The following is a 19,593-nucleotide window of genomic DNA, read 5'->3' on the forward strand; positions in this document are numbered from 1 at the left end:
GAGGGTTTCAAGTTTTAAGCTAGACTTGTCTAAATCGAATCTAAACTGTTGAATAAAAAAATGCTCACTTTTATGAACAGAGAATGCTACCGTGCAAAATTAAAAGGAAATGGAATTTCTAAGCTTCACAAAGTTTCGGACCCGAAAGTATGGTGCTCTCGAAGAGGCAGCCATAACTGGAGAGGGAATCTTCACAAGATCAAAGCTGGACCTGTAAGATTGAGGGTTAAAAGAAGCAGAAAAAAGATACGAGAAGGTTTCAGATTTGAAGGTAGACGTTCTCATTTTCTTCAACAGTGTATGGAATATATGAATATGAACGCTCTTCTGTATAACACATGCAGGGGGAAAATGCGCGCGCGCGCGCGCCTTTTTTTTTTCCTTTTTCCCTCGTTAAGTCTGATTATTTGTCATTACATGGCAATGAAGCCATGTAATTGTTACAATATGTTTGTATAAGCCAGCATCTGCCAACCAGATCACTACTATGTTACGAGGGTATTGTTGAATTTAAAGGCTCTGCTAGTTAACAGAATACTTATCAATGTCATACTCAAAAAATCCGACGTTTAACCAACAAACTTGGGTTTGTTAACTAATAAGCACGTAAACCTTTTTCTATATATAAAGACGAAAAGCAAGTTGAGCTCGCAGGTTAGTCTATTTAACCAATCAAAATTGGCAAGTTGAATTGAAGAAATTAACTCTTTTTAAAAATGGGCAGGGCTAGTCCAACCTACAAAACTAGTGGATTAAAACGGGTTGACTCTCAAGCTAGTATATTAAATTTTTCAATCACAGTATATTTTTTTATAAATCTATAATAAAAATAATATTTTTTAAATTTATAATTTATAACTCTCAAATATGTTCTTTACATTTGAAAGGTAATGTAAATCTTTTTTATATATTGCAAATGAAATTTTTGTTATAATTTGTAAATTGATGATTTATTAATCTTTGTACAAATATTTTGAATACACATTATTTATTAATCTCATAAAATCTATTGATTGAAATCATAAATATGAATTTAATGAGAAAAATAATATGAGTTTATATTTAAATTTTATTTCTTAGTGAGAAATATATGGGTTCATATTATTTGTTAATCTCATTAGATCTACATTTATTTTATTTATTTACAAGTTCTTTAATTGTTAATTTTTTCTGACATATACATTAAATGTATATATTTATATTATATAAATTTTAAATTGTTAAAAGAAAATTAATACATTTTTGCAGGCCAGCTCACGAGTTAATCAGCTAATTAAAAAATAAATTAAATTAAGTTTTTCAAGTCATGTTATTTGACAAGTTGGCTTAACTCATCTCACAAAAATATCAACCCGCATAGACTAGCTTGTTGATTGACCCATTTGCTAATACTATCTATATCCTTTGTCGTTCGTCTCCGCTGATTATTTCCCACATAAAAATGATTGACGTGGCATGATATAGTCCAGAAGATAAGGAAAAAGATAAAACTACTGAGGAATCTTATTCCAAGCCATTGGTCAAGGAGAGTTCTTAAAAATTGAAATAAAACAATTATGGACCAGACGTTCATGCCCAGCACAACTTTATCATTTCATTTTTTTTTAGTGATATTATTTCCTTGATAATGACTACTTTTCTAATATATTATTCTTTCGCTAAAGGGTTTGATTTTATAATAGAAAATTGATATTATATAAAAGTTTGTAATTTTATTTATCATTTTTCGATTTTTTTTCAATGCACCTGCAACCTAACCTCGCCGTCTTCAATTTTAGAATTAGTCCACTATTTGGGTCCAATATTACAGAATTCGTGAGGCCCATAAGCGTAGTGGGCTTGTTATGTGAAATGTCGTGTACCCGTCCAACGTGTTTTTAGTGTTTTATTTTTTTTGGCCCCCTCTTGCATGAGGCACCCGGTCCGTTGACTGGAGGGTGTATATGTCAAATCGTGGACATTTTTGTTTTTTATCAGAAAATTTCAATTTCACTTCGCAGTTCGCAGCGTTTCAATAAGCCGCAAAATCACAGCTACTACTGCAATCTAAAATGATGTAAATCCATTTTTGATCTGGAAGCCATTGGAAGGCGTAGCATATGCACAGTGAAAAACAGGGAAAAGAGCTGCGGAGGAGAAGTCTACAGGCAGGGTTGGGAGAAGCACTCAATTCAAATCAATTCAAGGTTCCGAACCCTAGTGTCATGATCCTATGTTATTGTCCATATCTTAATCGCCACCATGATCAACTCACCCAACGGCATGATATCCCCGTCTTCATCCGCTACTGCCCAATCCCCTGGTCTCAAGACTTATTTCAAGACTCCTGAGGGTCGCTACAAGCTTCAGTACGAGAAGACACACCCTTCCGCCCTCCTTCACTATGCCCATGGCAAAACCGTCACTCAGGTACTCTCAATTTTCTTTTCCTTTATATTTGTAATCCAAATATATATTTGTTAGATATAAAAAGGATGGATGCTTTCACAGCGCCCATTTAGCTGTATCGATGATGATTCTTGTTTTTGTTCCTAGGGTTAGATACAATTATTTCTAAATTCGGTTCATCTGAATTTCTGACATCGAGAGTGGTTTTTTTATTTTAATTTTTATATAAGACAACTTGTGTGGTTTTTTGAAACGTTAATTTGGGTTATAAAAGTCTTTAATTCATTCACTCGGGCAATCAACGAGTAATTTATTCGTATTATTCTCAGTTGCACCTACTTTTTTTAAAATTTTAAGAGCTATTTTTATTGTTTCGTTTTTATGTTCTGGGTTTCTTCCTGAAAGCCCAATTTCCAAAGAAAATGTGTTTCATTTTCAAGCATGTTTGTCTCTCTTCACTGTCTGCAATATTTCATTTATCTTAGCAGCACATTGCTGTTTGATTAATTTATTAGGTAACTCTTGCACATCTCAAGGAGAAGCCAGCTCCTTCAACACCGACTGCCCCACCATCTAGTTTTAGTGCCAGCGGTGGGGTACGGTCAGCGGCTGCCAGATTCCTGGGAGGTGGCAATGGAAGCCGCGCACTTAGTTTTGTTGGAGGGAATGGTAGCAGCAAGAGTATTGGAGTAAACAGTAGGATTGGTTCACTTGGTGCCTCAAGTTCAAGTAGTTTAATGGCTAATTCAAATTTTGATGGCAAAGGGACGTACTTGATCTTCAATGTTGGTGATGCAATTTTTGTTAGTGATTTGAATTCTCAAGACAAGGTATACAGATGATAGACTTAGATTTTTTTCTTTACTCTTCTTTTGTTTTTTTTTTTGGGGGGGGGGATTTTGGATTTGTCATGATATTCGTTTCTGGTTTTGGATGTAGGATCCCATAAAGTCCATTCACTTCAGTAATTCGAATCCTGTGTGCCACGCCTTTGATCAGGAAGCAAAGGATGGACATGATTTGCTTATTGGTTTGAGTACGGGTGATGGTAAATAGTTCAATAAATTGAAAATTTTTTCTTTCTTTATTTTTCTTAATGTCTATTTAGAGGCCTTATGGAGTTATTTCTCGTTTGTGTGTTGTAGTCTACTCAGTGTCATTGAGACAGCAATTACAGGATGTTGGTAAAAAGCTGATAGGAGCTCATCATTACAACAAAGATGGTTCTGTCAATAACAGGCAAGAGTTGATTCATTCTTAGTGCTGACATAAGTGGCTGTCTGGTTTCACGGCCTTGGGTGTATTTTGTTGTATTCACAGGTCTTGGCAACTTATGTTTTTGAGAAGGCTTCTTTATAGATATAGGTTTCTTTTTGTATTTGATGGTTGTTGTATAGATGGTTGTCTTGCTGACCCCTGAATGAGCATGCTCATGACATCCATGAAAGTGGGAGATGTGTCAAGTTTTACAGCAATAAATGACATTTTCTCCCAAGTTCCTATGTTTCGTGCCTCCACTCCATGAGCTTATGACTTTTAGAGGAAAACTTTGTTTCTTGTTATACTCTATTGTAAAAGTTATCAGTAAATTAAAATAGAAACTCCACTGCACTTGCTCATTAATAATCCATAATACTGCAAATTGGGCTCTCAACGCAAGGAATTCCATTAAGGTGCTGTGTTAGCTGTGTTAAACAGGGAATCATAAATCTGCTCTAAAGGAATTTTAACCCCCATTAGAATGAAGAGGATCAATTTTATTGTACTTACTTCTTTTAGTGTTTGTCTGCAGGTTGTCTTTTGGTACTAATTTCTGTCTCCTGCATTATGTGCATGTTTCTCTTGAATAAAATTTAGTCATTGCAAAAATGCAGTTTGTTTGTGTACAGGTGGTTTGTTTTCACATGCATACACGCATGCAAGCATGCACTCATACCGGCTAACGTATGTGAATGATGTGTTATAGTCAAATCAATGATCTTAATTATTGTTGTTGAATTTTAGACAACTTAGAAGCAATTTCCCTAAATTATTAGCTTTATCAAGATTTGTCTGTTGTCTTAGTCATCTTAAAAGAACTTCCATACATAATAGAATATTGTGTTAGGCGCTGTCTGCAATCTTATTTGATTAATATCCATTGCTTTGGACAGTCGTTGTACTAGTATTGCATGGATTCCTGGAGGTGATGGTGCTTTTGTTGTTGCTCACGCTGATGGGAATTTGTATGTATATGAAAAGGCAAGCCTCATTTATAACGAGAGATGTGTTTATAAGGTTCTTATATAATGAGGATTTTTACAGTAATTTGGTCATATGTTAGCTTTCCTCCCATTTCAGAACAAAGATGGTGCTGGAGATTCTTCCTTCCCAGTTATTAAAGATCTTGCACAATTTTCTGTTTCTCATGCACGTTACAGTAAGGTATTGAGTTTGATGTCTGAGTAAAATCTAAGCAAAGTATGGATAGGATAACGGCAGCTCTAAATTTTTCATTTATGAAGTTATTGTATCCATCAAAATCTATTGCTATTCTGTAATGGTTATCCACTGGTAAGTGTTTGGATCAGAACCATATACGTTTCTGTTCATGATGTGCTCTTTTGACACGTGAGTTACAGTTCAAACAAAGGAAAGATGAAAACATACAACCTTTTTTTTTTTTTGGTCAAAAGAAACATACGACTTTAATTTTAGTGAACTTTCAGTTTTTGCAATATGTCATTCAGATGTTATGGGATTTTTGCATGTCATGATCTTCACCCTTCTTTGTGGCATGGCTTTCATCAGCAAACTCCCAATTCCCATAAATTTTACGAGTAGCTTAAGAATGTGTCAGCTTAAATTTATCCTCACCTCTGGATTATTCTGTGCAGAGTAATCCATTTGCCAGATGGCACATATGCCAGGGCTCGATTAACAGTATTTCTTTCTCAAATGATGGAGCATACTTAGCTACTGTTGGAAGAGATGGTATATTGATTAAATTTATTCATTTAAACACTATCAGCACTGTGGTGGTTCTGTGCCTTTCTAGGTTTTCTTCCAAAAGCACCTTGTTGAGCTCATCTGGCTTACTGCATTCAGGCTATTTGCGAGTGTTTGATTTCCCTAAGGAACAACTTGTATGTGGTGGTAAAAGTTATTATGGTGCTCTGTTATGCTGTGCTTGGAGGTGAGACATGTTTGATCCAAGTCATTTGTAAGAGTGGACAGCCATTGTTGGATTCATTTCCATCTTTGGTTTTTGTATTGCACTAGAATTTATTAAATTATTTTTCTCACACTTTAGAGCGCCCACATTTTTATTTTTGGCTTCACAAAATGAGATTACAAAAACATAATCAAAATCTTCTTAACAGCATGGATGCAAAATATATTTTGACTGGAGGAGAAGATGATCTAGTGCAAGTTTGGAGCATGGAGGATCGCAAGGTCGTGGCATGGGGTGAGGGGCACAACTCATGGGTAAGTCCTTTTGGTAATTTGCAGCAAGCATTATATATTTTCAATTATCTCTGAATTAAGACGTGGCATTTGCTATTATAGGTCAGCGGAGTGGCTTTTGATTCATATTGGACATCACCAAATTCAAATGACAATACTGAAACTGTTATGTATCGTTTTGGATCTGTTGGTCAGGTACTAAGGTGTTTTGTAAAAAAATGATGTGTCCTCCATAGTTTTGGCAGTTTTAAGTTCCAAGAACTTGATTTTCACATGAATTTTTGTTTTCATTCCGCAATTTGTTTTATTGTTTTGAAAATAAGTTCTCCCTATTATGATAAAGTTTGCTGATATTCAAAGGCCTTTCACTTTTAAATGTAGCAATATCTTATGTGAGAAAATTAAAGTTCATAAGCAAACATAAATAAATGAGGAAGGCTTTTAGCAGATTTCGGATTCCATATGATTGTTAGGCAATTCTAATTACCTGGAGGCTAGGCCCTTTGACATGAAAGCTTGTTTATGTAGATTGTATTGCAGAATAATTGGTGAGAACAGTTTGTTATTTGTGAAATTGATTTTAGTTAACAATCAACTTGCTGAATTATCACGCCAACCTTGAGAGGGAACGGTCTAAAATTTGTCTTCATGAAGAAGGATGGATCGTGAATTTCTAATAAAGTATGTCAAATGGCTTTGCCTATAACTTAAGTTTTAATGAAAGAGATGTGTCACAAGTAGTACAGTGATGCTGTCAGAATTGTGAAAATGGCCTTTCATATGTGTGATCGCTTGTACATTTGTTACTTTATTGATTGATTGCTGAAATTGCCAACTTGTTTCTTTGCATTTTTTGCATCATTGAAACTCCTATACTGCTCAGTTGCTGGAGCTAAGATATTTTATTGGTCAGGATACGCAATTGCTTCTATGGGACCTGGAAATGGATGAGATTGTGGTACCATTGCGGCGGCCACCTGGTGGATCCCCCACTTACAGCGCTGGGAGCCAGTCAGCTCATTGGGACAGTGTTGTCCCATTGGGTACGCTGCAACCTGCTCCAAGCATGCGGGATGTTCCAAAAATCTCACCTCTGGTTGCTCATCGTGCACACACCGAACCCCTCTCGGGCTTGATATTTACCCAGGAATCTGTACTCACTGCTTGTCGAGAAGGACACATTAAAATCTGGACGAGACCTGGGATAGCTGAGAGCCAACCAAGCAGCTCTGAAACCTTGTTAGCTGCCAGCTTGAGGGAGAAACCACTGCTTCCAAGCAAGGTTAGCAATACTAGTTACAAACAATGACAGACTATATCCTATCAATCTAAAGGAAATTTGATCCCTGTTTTTTTTAATATTTTTTACTTGGTTGGTTATCCTTTTATCCGGTTGGTTTCCTAGTCTTAACGTGATTTTCTCATGAGATGAACCAACTGGTCCTACTGTATATTCAAGGATGAGCATGGCCTGCCATCGATGGCAAAGAAAGGATGAGAGAATTCTCTATCACTTCCATCTGTAATTAGAAAGCGGCTGTTGTCAGAGTAGATCTAATAATCGGAACAATGCGAAATATTCCATAATTTATCCCTGCTGTAAAGTGCATTGGGGCCATAATTTATACTGCGGGCTCTTAGGCGTCACTTTTTTCTTTTTATTCTTTGCGGAATTGTGGCAATTTGGAGGACATGCGAAAAGGAACTTCTAAATCTCTATTGGGGGCTTTTGATTTTGGTATGTAAACCCAAGTTCCATGCAGTAGTAGTTCGTTGGCTGGAACGGCCCCTTGGCCACTTCCTACGATGAGCTTGCTTTTTTAGGTAGGAAGAGGGAATGATAGTGGAAGTTTGTCAGCAATTAATAAATAAAATGATGAAATCAGGAGCATTCCTGGGAGTGGGAAAGCCAATAGGCGAAGACGAGGGTGGAGTGGTCCATCATTTCCATGTGAAGCGTAGTGACTAGCACGAGTGCACGCCAATATGTCAATGGCAGCAACAAATGGCATGATTGTACTGCTGACCAGCGCAGTTTTTATGACTTTGTTTTTTTTTTAATAGAAAAAAAAGGTAAAACATGCCCGGCCATGTGATGTGCAATTTATTCCGTGCAGTAAATATTAGAATTTTGCAATATCGCAAAACACAGTTTAAAATAGATCACTTCACCTGAGACCTGCACGTTTGGACGGATATGTTTGCCTTGCTGATAAATGTGGGTTTGGTTTGACGGGGTTTTAGCTTGCTGGTTTTGGGATTTTGTATGTTATCGTGTTGTAGTTTTTTCCTTTTTGGGCTGTTGCCCGCTCATGTTCCCAAAAAAAGAAAAGTTTAAAGTAGCGTGTCATAAATGATGCGAAGACCTTCTGAAGTGTCGTATTTTTATCATGTGGTTGTGTGTGTACTCTGCGCGCGCGCGCAGATGTAGTGTCAATGTTTTTAAATTCAGACACTTATCGGATATGGTGGTGGTAACACTACCTCGCATTATTTGATGAACGAGGCTAATAAAATATGGGAACGACAGCTTGAGCGCATAATGGTGCAGTCAATGAGCTCAATCATGTCATCGTGGTGTAGTTAATGATCTACGATCCCATTCATCTATTTAATACTACTTCCCCCATTTATATTTAATTGGCTTAATTTGAATTTCAAGTATAATTATTGTATGTTTTAAATGATATTCATGTTAGATGGAAGACATTAAATAGATGTAATTAAGAATTAAAATAGAATGACATTGCTGACAAAAAAAAAAAAAGCAAGACCTTAAAGGGGACGATGAAAGTGAAAAGAATTTTTTTTTTTTTTTGCTTAGCATTGTAAATTTTGCTCTCTTTGATTTGTATTCTTTTGTGTCATATTTAAAAGTTACTTTTAATATTTTCATACACTAAAAAAATTTTTAAACATCACTTACTCTATGATGGGAAGAAAAAAGAAAAAAAATAATTAAAGATATTACAAAGATATTATAAATTTGAGTATTAAAGATATTTTGCTCTCATTAATTACACATGTTTTGTTTTAATTTAAATTATTGTTATATTTTAATATTTATTATTATCTTTTGATCTATTGTTATTTTTTATTTAATTTTAAAATTTTAAGGATTTCATGGATTTAGTTATAGGGTTGGGTTGAGGCCTACCTCAACTTATTTAATTCGTAAGCATATTTAATTGAATAAGAATTACTGTTATTTTAATTTTTTTTAAGTTTTCCTCTTTTATTTAATCTCTTGATTGAATTCTTTCTCTTTTTTTTAATATTCTCTTTCTCCTCTCCTCCTTCCCTGTTCTGCATCAATTAAATGATGGGAAGAAAAAAGAAAAAGAAATAATTAAAGATATCACAAAGATATTGTAAATTTGAATATTGAAAATATTTTGCTCTCATATTAATCATGCATATTTTATTTTAATTTGAATTATTGTTATCTTTTAACATTTATTATCACCTTTTTATTTAATTTTAGAATTTTTAAATTTTCATGCATTTATTTTTAGGGTTAGGTTGAGGCCTATAAATAGCACCTCAACTCATTTAATTTATACGCACATTTGATTGAATAAAAATTATTGTTAGCTTGCCTTTTCTTTAAGTTTTCTCTTCTCTTTGTTTTCTTTACTAATTCCTTTCTTTCTTTTCTATATTCTCTCCCCTATTTTTCTTCCCTGTTTTACATTAATTGGTATTAGAGTTAAGGTTATCACACCACTTTTATTACCCAACTCACTCTAAAATACCTTCTATGTGCCAAGAATCATCTTACGAAAATATTTTGGGAGATAAATTCATAACTTAAGGCTTCTTAAGTTACTTGATAAGACTCTTCGATCCTAAATTTTAGGTTCTTTGCTACTTGTCTCTTTTTTTTATTCATTTTTTTATTATTCTTGTTTGTTTTCACTTTCCTTCACTTTAAGCCATTTACCATATTTATTTCTTTTTCTCTTATTTCATTATGTTTCTTTCCTTTATTTAATTATAATTTCATTTTTACTTTCCTTCGTTCACTCATTTGATTTTTCCTTTGATTCAACATAGAAAAAAAATTCACCTTATAAATAATTTGGCCTTATATTTGGATCAAAATTATCCTAAACTAGTCGAAGTTTCTATTGATTTTCTGAGGGGTTTTCAAGCCCTCAGAGGTCACTATGAAGACTTTACTCAAGTTGTTACTTATTTAACCTATTTGATGCTGGGAAACTTTTGAGTTCTCAGAGTGTTAAGATTTGTTGAATAAGATTTCACATTTTAACTTGAGAACCTTTTTTTCAAATAGATATTTGAGCCTCCATATCTCTCTCTGTGTGTGTGAGAGAGAGAGAGAGAGAGAGAGAGACCTTCTATTACCTAAAAAAAAACCACATTCAATTTTAATGTTGTGGCCTTATTTAATTACCAATATGATTATATTGATCATTATCAATATGATTATATTGATTGTGATTGATATAATTATCATTGTCAATATGATTATGCACTACTATGTTTGTGTTAATCATCATCAATGTCACTATCAGTATGATTTGGTTGATCAATCAAACTTAGATTTCATATGTTTATGCCTTGAATTTGTGAGGGATGAAATTGATGAACTCTAAAGCTCCGTTTGATCTATGTTTTCACATTAAAAGAAGGGCATTACTATCAAGTTGAGAAGGAAAAAGTCATATCAAAAGAAAAAACTCCTAATCTTCTTGATAGTATCTTAAAACATTATAAAGACTCTAATATTTTGACTTCTAAAGGAGATAATATGCCTAACCAAGACTATACACTGTGCTGAGAGTAATATCACTGTTGATTTTGAGATTGAATCATGTGACGACATAAAAATTAAAGAAGTCTAATTGAATTATATTGAAGCTTTTGCTCTTGCCCAAGATATAAGCATTGTTGAGACTTAAGAGTCAACTTTTTATCAAGAAGGAGATTGTGGAAGCAAATTTTACACATGGTAGCTGAGAATTTTGAGACTATTGATGGTATCAAATTTCAACCAGCTTATGCTCTGCCTAATTCATCTACTATGCTTTCTAGTGTTGATGTTATTGTAAATATGTAAGCACAGTGTTCTTGAACCATATGGTTCCCTTCAATATTATCTTATTCATTAGAAAGGATTTTCAAATTTGTATGTTATGCTTTTACATGCTTAGATTGTTTGCTATTCATTTGATGTCATTTGTTGGTATCTAATTTGCTAGAAAAGGTTTTTAAATAGAGACACAACTTGAAATCTCTCAATCTTATTGTACTTCCAGAGCATATCCACAATTTTACTCTCTGGATGAAATTTCTTCAAGCAGAGAAGAAATGATGGGAAGAAAAAGAAATAGAATTAATTAAAGTATTAAAGATTTGACAAGATTGAAAGATTGAAGATATTTTGTTGGGATATTTTATTAATTAGGAATATTTTGTTTTAATTGTCGTAATATTTAAATTATTATTATCTTTTCATTTAATTATAAGATTTTAAGAATTTTTTGCTTTTAATTTTAGTGTTAAGGTAGAAGCCTATAAATAGCATCTTAACTCATTTGTTTTGTAGATACACATTTGATTGAATAAGAATTATTGTTATTTTGCCTTTCCTTTGAATTTTCTTTTTTACCTATTCCCTCTATCGATCCCTTTTTCTTTTTTTTATATTCTTTCCCCCCTTTTCCTTCCTCATTTTATATCACTCTATCTAAAAATTTAATAAGTTTTTAAATTTATTCCTTGAATATATGTTCTTTAAAATAAAACAAACTAGTATTTAATAAATTTTTTAATATTTAATAAAGATAAAAGATAAAATAAATATAATAATTATTGAGAAGTTTTATAAATAGAATTAAAATAAAAAAGTATAAATTAATCTTATATAGTGAGACTTTTATTTATTCCATGTGCAATAAAGCACCAAAGCCACAACTTTATTTTTTGGAAAAGGGAAATATATTCGAACGCACGTTACCATGGTTTATTTAACAGCAAACAGGGCGTCTCCCCCAAGAATGCAACATGGACTAGTTTATGAGAATGCGCCCATTATTTCGGGCCAAAAAGACCCTCTTTTAATAAACATTGCAACTGGGGCTTGGGGCTGCCACTCACACTCACGCCCTTCCCAAAACTAACACGTGTGTCGTCCCTTCTGGCTTCGGCCACGCCAGCCTCGCCTGTCCCCACCAACTCACCCGCTCCATTTATTCAAGGACAACGTCCACTCTCCTGCATTCATTAAAACCAATTATTTTTGTTTGTAAAAAGTTTAAAACGAGCCCAGGATTTGATCGACATATAGCGCTGCTACTCTCACTCACGTTCATTGTCGCTCATTGTCCCTAATTCTCCATATCTTAACTGAACGCGTCTCCTCCTCCTCATCGGATCACGTTCTTTCACTATCATTCTACCATTTATTGAACCCAAAGTTTGCGGGATATGAGTTCATCTCCTAGGTTCCGTGTGGGAATATAGTGTTCCTAGCATGGGTGAGAGCTGGTACCACCAGGTTTGTGCTCGCTTAATCTACCTGTTTTATTTTGGCGTTCATTTCCTCACCCGTTTCGGTTATCCAGATTATCTCGCTTCTGACGAGCTACTCAGTTTGAAACTCTCATGGATACAAAGGCCGCTGGATTCCAGACACTAGGCGAGTCTGTAGTGAGGCGTGCCCTTTTTCGCACGCTTGTGCTTGCCTCTGCTATATCCATCGTTTCTTTGCTCCGCGTCATGCCCACCTTCGACTTGGGAGCACTGTCTCCCATCACCTACGATGACTGCATGACGGATTCAGATTCGGATTCTACCGCTGTCACTCCCGGCTCTTATTTGTTCCAGGTTCGGATTCTGAACACCTTCTGGGGTTCATTCGAATCTTTAAATTGCAAACAAGATGTCAATTTGACTGTGAACGTGGTCACTGAGCTGATGGGTAAACGGTTTTTGGACCGTGGTGCCAAAAGTCTCTGTATTGGAGATGCATCCCCAATGGCCGTCCCGGCGATGCAGCGGCTGGGATTCTCCAGTGTCATTGGTGTCCATAAACCACGCCCATTTTCTCTCAAACCGAAGAAAATCGTGTACGAGCTTAACTACCAGGACCGTTCATTCGACTTCGTCTTCTCCAAGGACCTAGATAAGATTTCGGTTCCTGGTCTACTTGTGCTGGAGGTTGAGCGCATCCTTAAGCCCGGTGGAATCGGAGCCCTCCTTGTGGGTGCTGATGCTTCAAACCCAAATGACTTGATCAAGTCCGTTAGTCCAGTGTCTTCGTTACTGAGATCTTCCAGCATTGTGCATGTCGAATATATCAATCAACTTAGTCTGGTCGTTTTCAAGAAAAGATCCGAAACCAGTGTCTTCTACCAGAATCCCCTTCCAGCTGATTGTCCCAGTCTTACCTTTACCAAGCCTCTCATAAAGCTGATGGAACCGCTTGTGGAGGAAAGACCTCCGAAGTATGCCAAAGGGATGTGGTATTTACCCAAGTTTGTAGACTTTTCTAGTAAGAAGCGGCTAGTGTACATTGATGTCGGAGTTGGTGAGCTTCTGAACAACGCCAATATCAGTGATTGGTTCCTTCCATCTTACCCCATCGATAAGAGAGCTTTCAGAGTCTATTTTGTTCACTACAACACTTCCATCCTGCAATCCCACGTGAAACAACCCAGCATCACATTTGTTTCTCATCCAGGACTGGATGGAAAGCTTAGTTCAGTCGACCTGGATCCATTTGTAGGAGAAGAGGAGTTTGATTTCCTTGCGTGGTTCAAAGAAACCGTGCAAGATGCGGATTTTGTGGTCCTGAAGATGAATGCTGGAGAATTGGAGATGAAGCTGCTGGCAGATATATTTGAAAGCGGAGCTATATGTTTGGTGGATGAGCTGTTCCTGGGCTGCCCAGACGTATTAGATGGTAAAAGTGTGAAGACGAAGGAAAGCTGTATGAACATCTACAAGGGCCTTAGAAGCAACGGTGTCTATGTCCATCAATGGTTTGTTGATCAGTAGGAAGTCTGCATCCGTGCATGGATTCCTGCGTTTGATGTGTTTTCGTACTAAAGTCCAACTGCTGTGTTGTGTTGCAGTTGAGGTTGTCATTTGTGAAGTGGAAGGAGGTTGGTATGAACGCCCAGATCAGCGTCGGGCGCTTAAAATCAAACCAAACCACTATCATTCTCTTTCGGTAATGAAATCAGCGTGCATCTGTGTTTTTCTTTCATGGGGGTGGGATGGTAATGTGTTAAGCACCAGTTAAAGTAACAACTTTCATCGTTCATGAAAACCATCAAATATCATCAACGACATGTTAAGGTGGGGAAAACACTCAAAACAGAGAGAGAAGAGAATCAACTTCTATAGCAGAAGAGGAATCATTTTCCGTTACTGCTGGGAATGGCTTGGATTGGTGTGAGCCACCATATATCCCCTGGATCATGTGAATTCGATAAATGGGGTGATCCTTATCATACAAATATGCTGTATAAAAGATACACAAGCAAGGCTAATTTTGTTGTGCTACCAGAAAGACGAACCATAGCCGCTCTTTCCTGCTTTGATTGTTGTTTTTGCTTGAACTATGCATGGCGTTTTGGTTTAAAATGGGGGTCATAATTACATATATGCACAGTTGATAATCCCAGCATTAATCCACTATGAATTCGAGCTCACTCCGCTTTTACCTTTCCCTTGGCAGATGAATTTCATCGTATTGAGTTCAAAATTCTCAATGGCCCTTTTTACTCAGTCCGTGTCCGTCCTTCCGACTTGTAAATTCCAAATCAGCACCCGGTAAACAACATAAGAGAGATCGATTCTGATGGGGTGATTACGTGTATGCTGGTATTATCTTAATCACATTTCGCTCTTTGTTTGTCAAACAGATCATAAGGAGCTCCCTAACTTAAGTAATTGGTACCTTCTAAACAGCATGACCAAATCACTACACGCAGACGCAGACGCACACGACCAGTTAGCAAGTTGTTTTTATATGATACTCTTTGGAAAAACATTTAGCTGGCAAGCAAGAAAACAGAAGATGATTACTATCACTTTTAACCTCTCTTTTGATGTCCTTTACTAGTACCAAGTACTAACCAAAGACATCATCAAATCCATGGCCTGACATGTCCAGCTTCTGTTTAAACCAGACAAAATATCTGACGTCGCCCATAATCCATGCCTGTTAAAATGTCACTAGAATGCATGAAAGCGGTTGATAAATGATGATCAGAGATTTCAAATTTGCAAACAGTCCACCACCACCTCAACAATAAGGTTAGTTATTTGTAAATGGCAAACCTGTCGGCAGGAGCATAACAAATTATTGATTATCTGAGAGGGATGACTAAACCATCATCCTATAAACGCTAGAAGACAAACAAGTTTAAAAACAAGTCACATGAAGAAATAACACGTTTAAGTATAATTTTTTCCCAAGGCGGTTCAACCCACTTTGGAGTAACGCAGACCAGAATATATTGACTTGTATAGATGAGGCGTAATAAGCCAGCCATTTGTCTTTGTCAAACAGCTTACCATACATGATCTCCATTTCCATAATTGAAATTCAGGAAAGGTAAGGGAAAGAAAATTATGAGAATAGAAGTATCAAGTATAATGGTTGGGCTGTACAGGGTCAGGAAGCCTGAAGCATCAACACTGTATCTTCATAACGTCATCATTCCTCGGGTTGGCTATCATAATGGCCCTTTATCTCCAAAAGCCTCTCAACTGGCTGTCTGCAAATTGGGCATCTATTTGTCTGAAACCTCAAAACCTTTGCACACCCACTACACATGCACTGCAACAAGCAAAGGAATGCAGCCAAAGCATATCAAGATGAACTCAAGGACTGAGACGTATGATCATCAACATCAGAGAGAGACTAATTTAAGGCAAATCCTAATGATTCAATTTGGCTGAAATAAATATTTGATGAAAATTAATATGTGCTGTACAATCAGTATCTTAACAGCATCTATTCATACATGTTAAATAAGAAATGTAAGCTGCAAGTACCATGTGTCGGCAGGGAAGAACAGTTGTGTCTCGTGGCTCTGAGAGGCAGATGACACACTCCTTTCCAGAATCATTTTCGTCCAAGTCACTCTCCACTGAATTTCCAATACCATATATCTCTTGCAGTTCATACCTCATTTCATTTATCCATAGGATCTGCTTAACTACTTTTACCCGGAATTCTCCTTTCTCCTTCTCAAACGCTGCTAGAGTTATCTGAGAGTTTCTGCTATCAGATGCTAAGTTTTCATTCGATTCATCTTGTTTACCATAGGATGCTTCTGCCTTCACTGCTAGAGGGAACACATCTACTGCACCCACTTCTGATAATTCTGACTCCTCAAATATTGAAAAGTCAATACCAGTTCCAGTTGGCTGCCTAAACTGCTGGCCAAGACCTTGCTGGAAACTTACAGTTACAGGGGCTAAAATATTTTGCTTCGTTGGTGTAAGGATGCAGCTTTCATCTTCTTTACCAAAGAAAAGGATGGTAATGCTGTTATGGAGGTAACAAGAAACAACACCATTAGAACAGGTAAATGAAGAACAATACTAAACAATCCTCATAGTCATCATTATTATGACATCATGATAAATTCTCACAGAAATTCAAATTTAGCATTTACCAGCACTAACATTTTAAATTCGTTACTGAACATACATTAAGTCTTCCTAATTATGTATAGTCAAATATTCAAATAACAGGTATTAATCACAATTTTATTTTCTCATACAACTCTGCCAAAAAAAATTACTAAAACATGCATAAAGCCAACTTTTAAAAGTTATACCAGTGATTATTACCCCTTTTGGGAAAAGGGAAAAAAGCATTTTGCAAAAAACACGGGAAATTCCAACTAAATGCAACTGGATCTAGATGTCTTTTTGATGTATCGACAGATTGATATGTTGAAGATATGCATAAAGAAATCAGCATTTATAAGTTAAGTTTGTTATCAGATGACATGATTGGCCAAACTAACAATCCGCAACAGATCTTCAGTTCTTCACTTTGGTCCTCACATGGACCACCTATATTGTCGAAGAATTTTATGTGTTGGTAGGATAAAGCTTGTTGTCGTTATTGTTGTTGAGCATTGAGATGACTATCTGTTAATCAGAAAACTTAAGATAATCAGACAAAAATTAAAATGAGCTACCGAAGTTTACACTTTTTAGTCCAACAACCTCCGTGTTCGTTAAAATTTTACATCTTGTGCTAGTTATCTGTTCATGTTATGTAATCAACTATTAAAATTTAAAACTGTGATCATGCTGATATTTGCTTGTTGCCATTGCTTGCACTCTTTATGCTAGCCGGTCACAATTTACGCTGGCCAGTAGCCCTTGCTATTGTGTGTTAGTAACTTGTAATGAAAAATTGTAACAACAGTTTAACAGCCAAGTTACCATCAAATTTTAATAGCTGATAACATAACATAGCATGAACAGATAGCAGGTACGACAAAATGTACAATTAGTGGATTGCCGATTTGCTTTTGTAGTTTTCAAATTGCAAACGGAATATCGAACGATCTTAAAGTAGCAAGAGCTCACAAAAGAATGAAGGAAGAATGGTAATTCGCAACCCGAAAGCAAACAGTGATCTTTCATCCAACACGATTACGAAGGCATATAATTCACAGACACAGCGCCGATTTTCTTTACAGGCATCCTCTTCACGTGATCCAATAGATAACCCGAACACAGATTTTCTTTACTCAGCTAAAAATGGAGAAATAAAAGTTACCTCCCATCTACGGTGGCATCAAATGTGAAAGCAACAAGGGACCGCCCAGGATTTTCCTCATCAGGTTCAACCCTTAGAGTACCCTTCTTGACATTAACATCGTTCCTTATGGTAACCGCCTTCTGATGCTCTACATATGGTGCGGGTGGAGGCGCAGCAGGCCCGCAATGGTAACTTACACCCGTCCGTGATGGGTCCGTTTGTGGATGAGGCCCCGCTCGATGGTGGTGATCGAGAGGAGCCGGCAACGGCGCCGGCATAGCCTGATGGGGAGCGGAATAGTGACCTGGGTACTGGAAATACGGGGAAGGGTTCGGGTATTGCGATGTGTGAGGTGTAGATGCTGGATGCACAGACCGACTGGACGCGATTTCTGGCTGCGTCCTGAACGGTGGCGGCGACGTCGGCGGCGGATGCCTCCGTCTACTATTGCTTCTCCGACGGCCGTTAGCGCCGCTACTTCCTATGTTACCCATGGAGTGAGAGGCTTCGACAAAATTGCGAGGAAAGAAGAAAAATATCCAGAAGCTTGAATAAAATAGTGTTTCTGTCTGGTTTTCCTCCAGGGACAGAAAAATCCAGAAGTTCCGGATGTTCCGATTGTAAAAACACGCAGAATTTGTCTCCTTTTTACCACTTTGCACCGCAGGGAAAAATTCAACCTTGGAAGTGTTTACAAGAAGAAAAACCCAGCATACGCCACCTGAAGAAGAAGGGAAACAAATCCGAGATTAGGCGCATGTAAAGATTCAGGGCTTGTCATGAAGGAGGTACAGGGTCGCTATGAAATCCCCCGGGCCAAGAAGGACGAGACTGAAGGAAACATGAACGCGAGCCAATGTGCAGAGCATTGATAGAAAGGCACCGCCAAATAGAAAAAGGAAGACGGAATCTTTCGGTAGGTTTGGGTGGCGAGCATAATGGGATTGCGTAAACCTCCACCGAGGAACACCATCGATGAGGGACGGCAAGGTGGTCAAAAGTGACTCCCTTTAGTTTTTTTTTTTTAATAATTAATTTCTTTTCCACTTTATCTAATCGCAGTATGAGAATGAACAATGGCTCCTAAATCCGTATAACTAAGCTACGTATAAACGATGCTGCAAACTCTGGTTACGTAGTACCGTGAAATTTGTCAAATTAAAGTAAAACCAGCCAGTGGTGAGCGAAATTGCCTGACACCGTTGGGGTGTGCGTGTGTGTGAACAGTGAACATGGCCTTCCACTTGCGGGCACGCAGCAGGCATCTCGTGATTTGATAGCGATGGTGTGAGTTGGTGGCGCTCATGCCCGAACTCCGATATGTGCAAGGTTCATTAGACTCATGCTCCATGCCTTAATATACTCCCTCCCGATCACAAGAAAAATCATTTAAAATCTTAAATTTTTAAAAATACACACATATTTTTATTTATGTTCTTGTTAAATATTTTATATAAAAATTTTAATGATAATAATTAAAATTTTAACACATGATTTTTTTAAATGAGTAATAAATAAAATAGAAGTATAATTTAAAAATAAATATAAAAATTATTGAATACATTAAATTTTAAATTATTTAAAATTTTTTAAAAAAATCTTATATTATAATTTAGAGGGCCTTAACACTTCTCCAGCCGAGACGACAATTTTATCAGCTCCAAACTCATTTCCCTTTTCTACGCTACAGTACTGGCTTCACATTTTTTCATGACTTGGATCTTGGGTTCGCATGCTTATGAATTCATCCCTCTTTATTCGTGGACTTTCAAATATTTTCACCCCTTGTCAGCTTTTCCAATATCACATGACACTCCTCCCTTTTTTCTTTGTATTCTCAACAACTATTTGTCTCTCCATCTTGATTTCGCATGTTCTTTATGATCTACATTGTTTCCCTACCCATTCCCATCAGTTTCTCTTTATATACACGCTTCCTCAAATTTATTGAGTTTGGGAGATGACAGGCCTTCATTTCTTTATCACTCTCA

General features: G+C 36.6%; 3 protein-coding genes across 5 annotated transcripts; 2 read left to right on the forward strand and 1 right to left on the reverse strand.

Annotated features, from left to right (window-relative positions):
• The first annotated feature begins 2,018 nt into the window (after nt 1-2,018).
• On the forward strand, nt 2,019-11,162 carry LOC129318392 (uncharacterized). 3 transcript variants are annotated; one of them, XM_054963119.1, is made up of 12 exons: nt 2,019-2,409; nt 2,904-3,218; nt 3,328-3,436; nt 3,534-3,627; nt 4,542-4,629; nt 4,729-4,812; nt 5,265-5,361; nt 5,476-5,563; nt 5,751-5,856; nt 5,938-6,030; nt 6,749-7,117; nt 7,295-7,892. In XM_054963119.1, the coding sequence occupies exons 1-12, from the start codon at nt 2,242-2,244 to the stop codon at nt 7,331-7,333; spliced, it is 1,650 nt and encodes a 549-aa protein (XP_054819094.1). In that variant the 5' UTR covers nt 2,019-2,241; the 3' UTR covers nt 7,334-7,892. The 3 variants fall into 3 exon arrangements, with proteins under 3 accessions (XP_054819094.1, XP_054819100.1, XP_054819110.1); XM_054963125.1 differs by lacking the exon at nt 7,295-7,892 and adding an exon at nt 11,118-11,162 and having other exon boundaries at nt 2,020-2,409; XM_054963135.1 differs by lacking the exon at nt 7,295-7,892 and adding an exon at nt 10,720-10,758 and having other exon boundaries at nt 2,020-2,409.
• Nucleotides 11,163-11,873: 711 nt separating this feature from the next.
• On the forward strand, nt 11,874-14,071 carry LOC129318405 (uncharacterized). The gene is made up of 2 exons (XM_054963149.1): nt 11,874-12,358; nt 12,426-14,071. The coding sequence occupies exon 2, from the start codon at nt 12,466-12,468 to the stop codon at nt 13,858-13,860; it is 1,395 nt and encodes a 464-aa protein (XP_054819124.1). The 5' UTR covers nt 11,874-12,358; nt 12,426-12,465; the 3' UTR covers nt 13,861-14,071.
• Nucleotides 14,072-15,234: 1,163 nt separating this feature from the next.
• On the reverse strand, nt 15,235-18,708 carry LOC129318413 (probable E3 ubiquitin-protein ligase LOG2). The gene is made up of 3 exons (XM_054963155.1): nt 17,621-18,708; nt 15,871-16,366; nt 15,235-15,652 (listed from the first exon to the last, which is right to left on the reverse strand). The coding sequence occupies exons 1-3, from the start codon at nt 18,094-18,096 to the stop codon at nt 15,530-15,532; spliced, it is 1,095 nt and encodes a 364-aa protein (XP_054819130.1). The 5' UTR covers nt 18,097-18,708; the 3' UTR covers nt 15,235-15,529.
• Between the last annotated feature and the right edge of the window lie 885 nt (nt 18,709-19,593).

The sequence above is a fragment of the Prosopis cineraria genome, unplaced genomic scaffold, assembly GCF_029017545.1.
Source record: "Prosopis cineraria cultivar Desert tree isolate PC_DT_omini unplaced genomic scaffold, ASM2901754v1 PC1, whole genome shotgun sequence".
NCBI classification, from domain to species: Eukaryota; Viridiplantae; Streptophyta; class Magnoliopsida; order Fabales; family Fabaceae; genus Prosopis; species Prosopis cineraria.

Coding starts and splice junctions, on each gene's coding strand:
- LOC129318392 (XM_054963119.1), top strand. CDS start 2,242: ATGATCAACTCACCCAACGGCATGATATCCCCGTCTTCATCCGCTACT. Junction 3,219..3,327: donor ATTTGAATTCTCAAGACAAG/GTATACAGATGA, acceptor TTTTGGATGTAG/GATCCCATAAAGTCCATTCA. Junction 4,813..5,264: donor CTCATGCACGTTACAGTAAG/GTATTGAGTTTG, acceptor TATTCTGTGCAG/AGTAATCCATTTGCCAGATG.
- LOC129318405 (XM_054963149.1), top strand. CDS start 12,466: ATGGATACAAAGGCCGCTGGATTCCAGACACTAGGCGAGTCTGTAGTG.
- LOC129318413 (XM_054963155.1), bottom strand. CDS start 18,096: ATGGGTAACATAGGAAGTAGCGGCGCTAACGGCCGTCGGAGAAGCAAT. Junction 16,367..17,620: donor GATGCCACCGTAGATGGGAG/GTAACTTTTATT, acceptor CCTCCATAACAG/CATTACCATCCTTTTCTTTG. Junction 15,653..15,870: donor TTCTTCCCTGCCGACACATG/GTACTTGCAGCT, acceptor TGCTTGTTGCAG/TGCATGTGTAGTGGGTGTGC.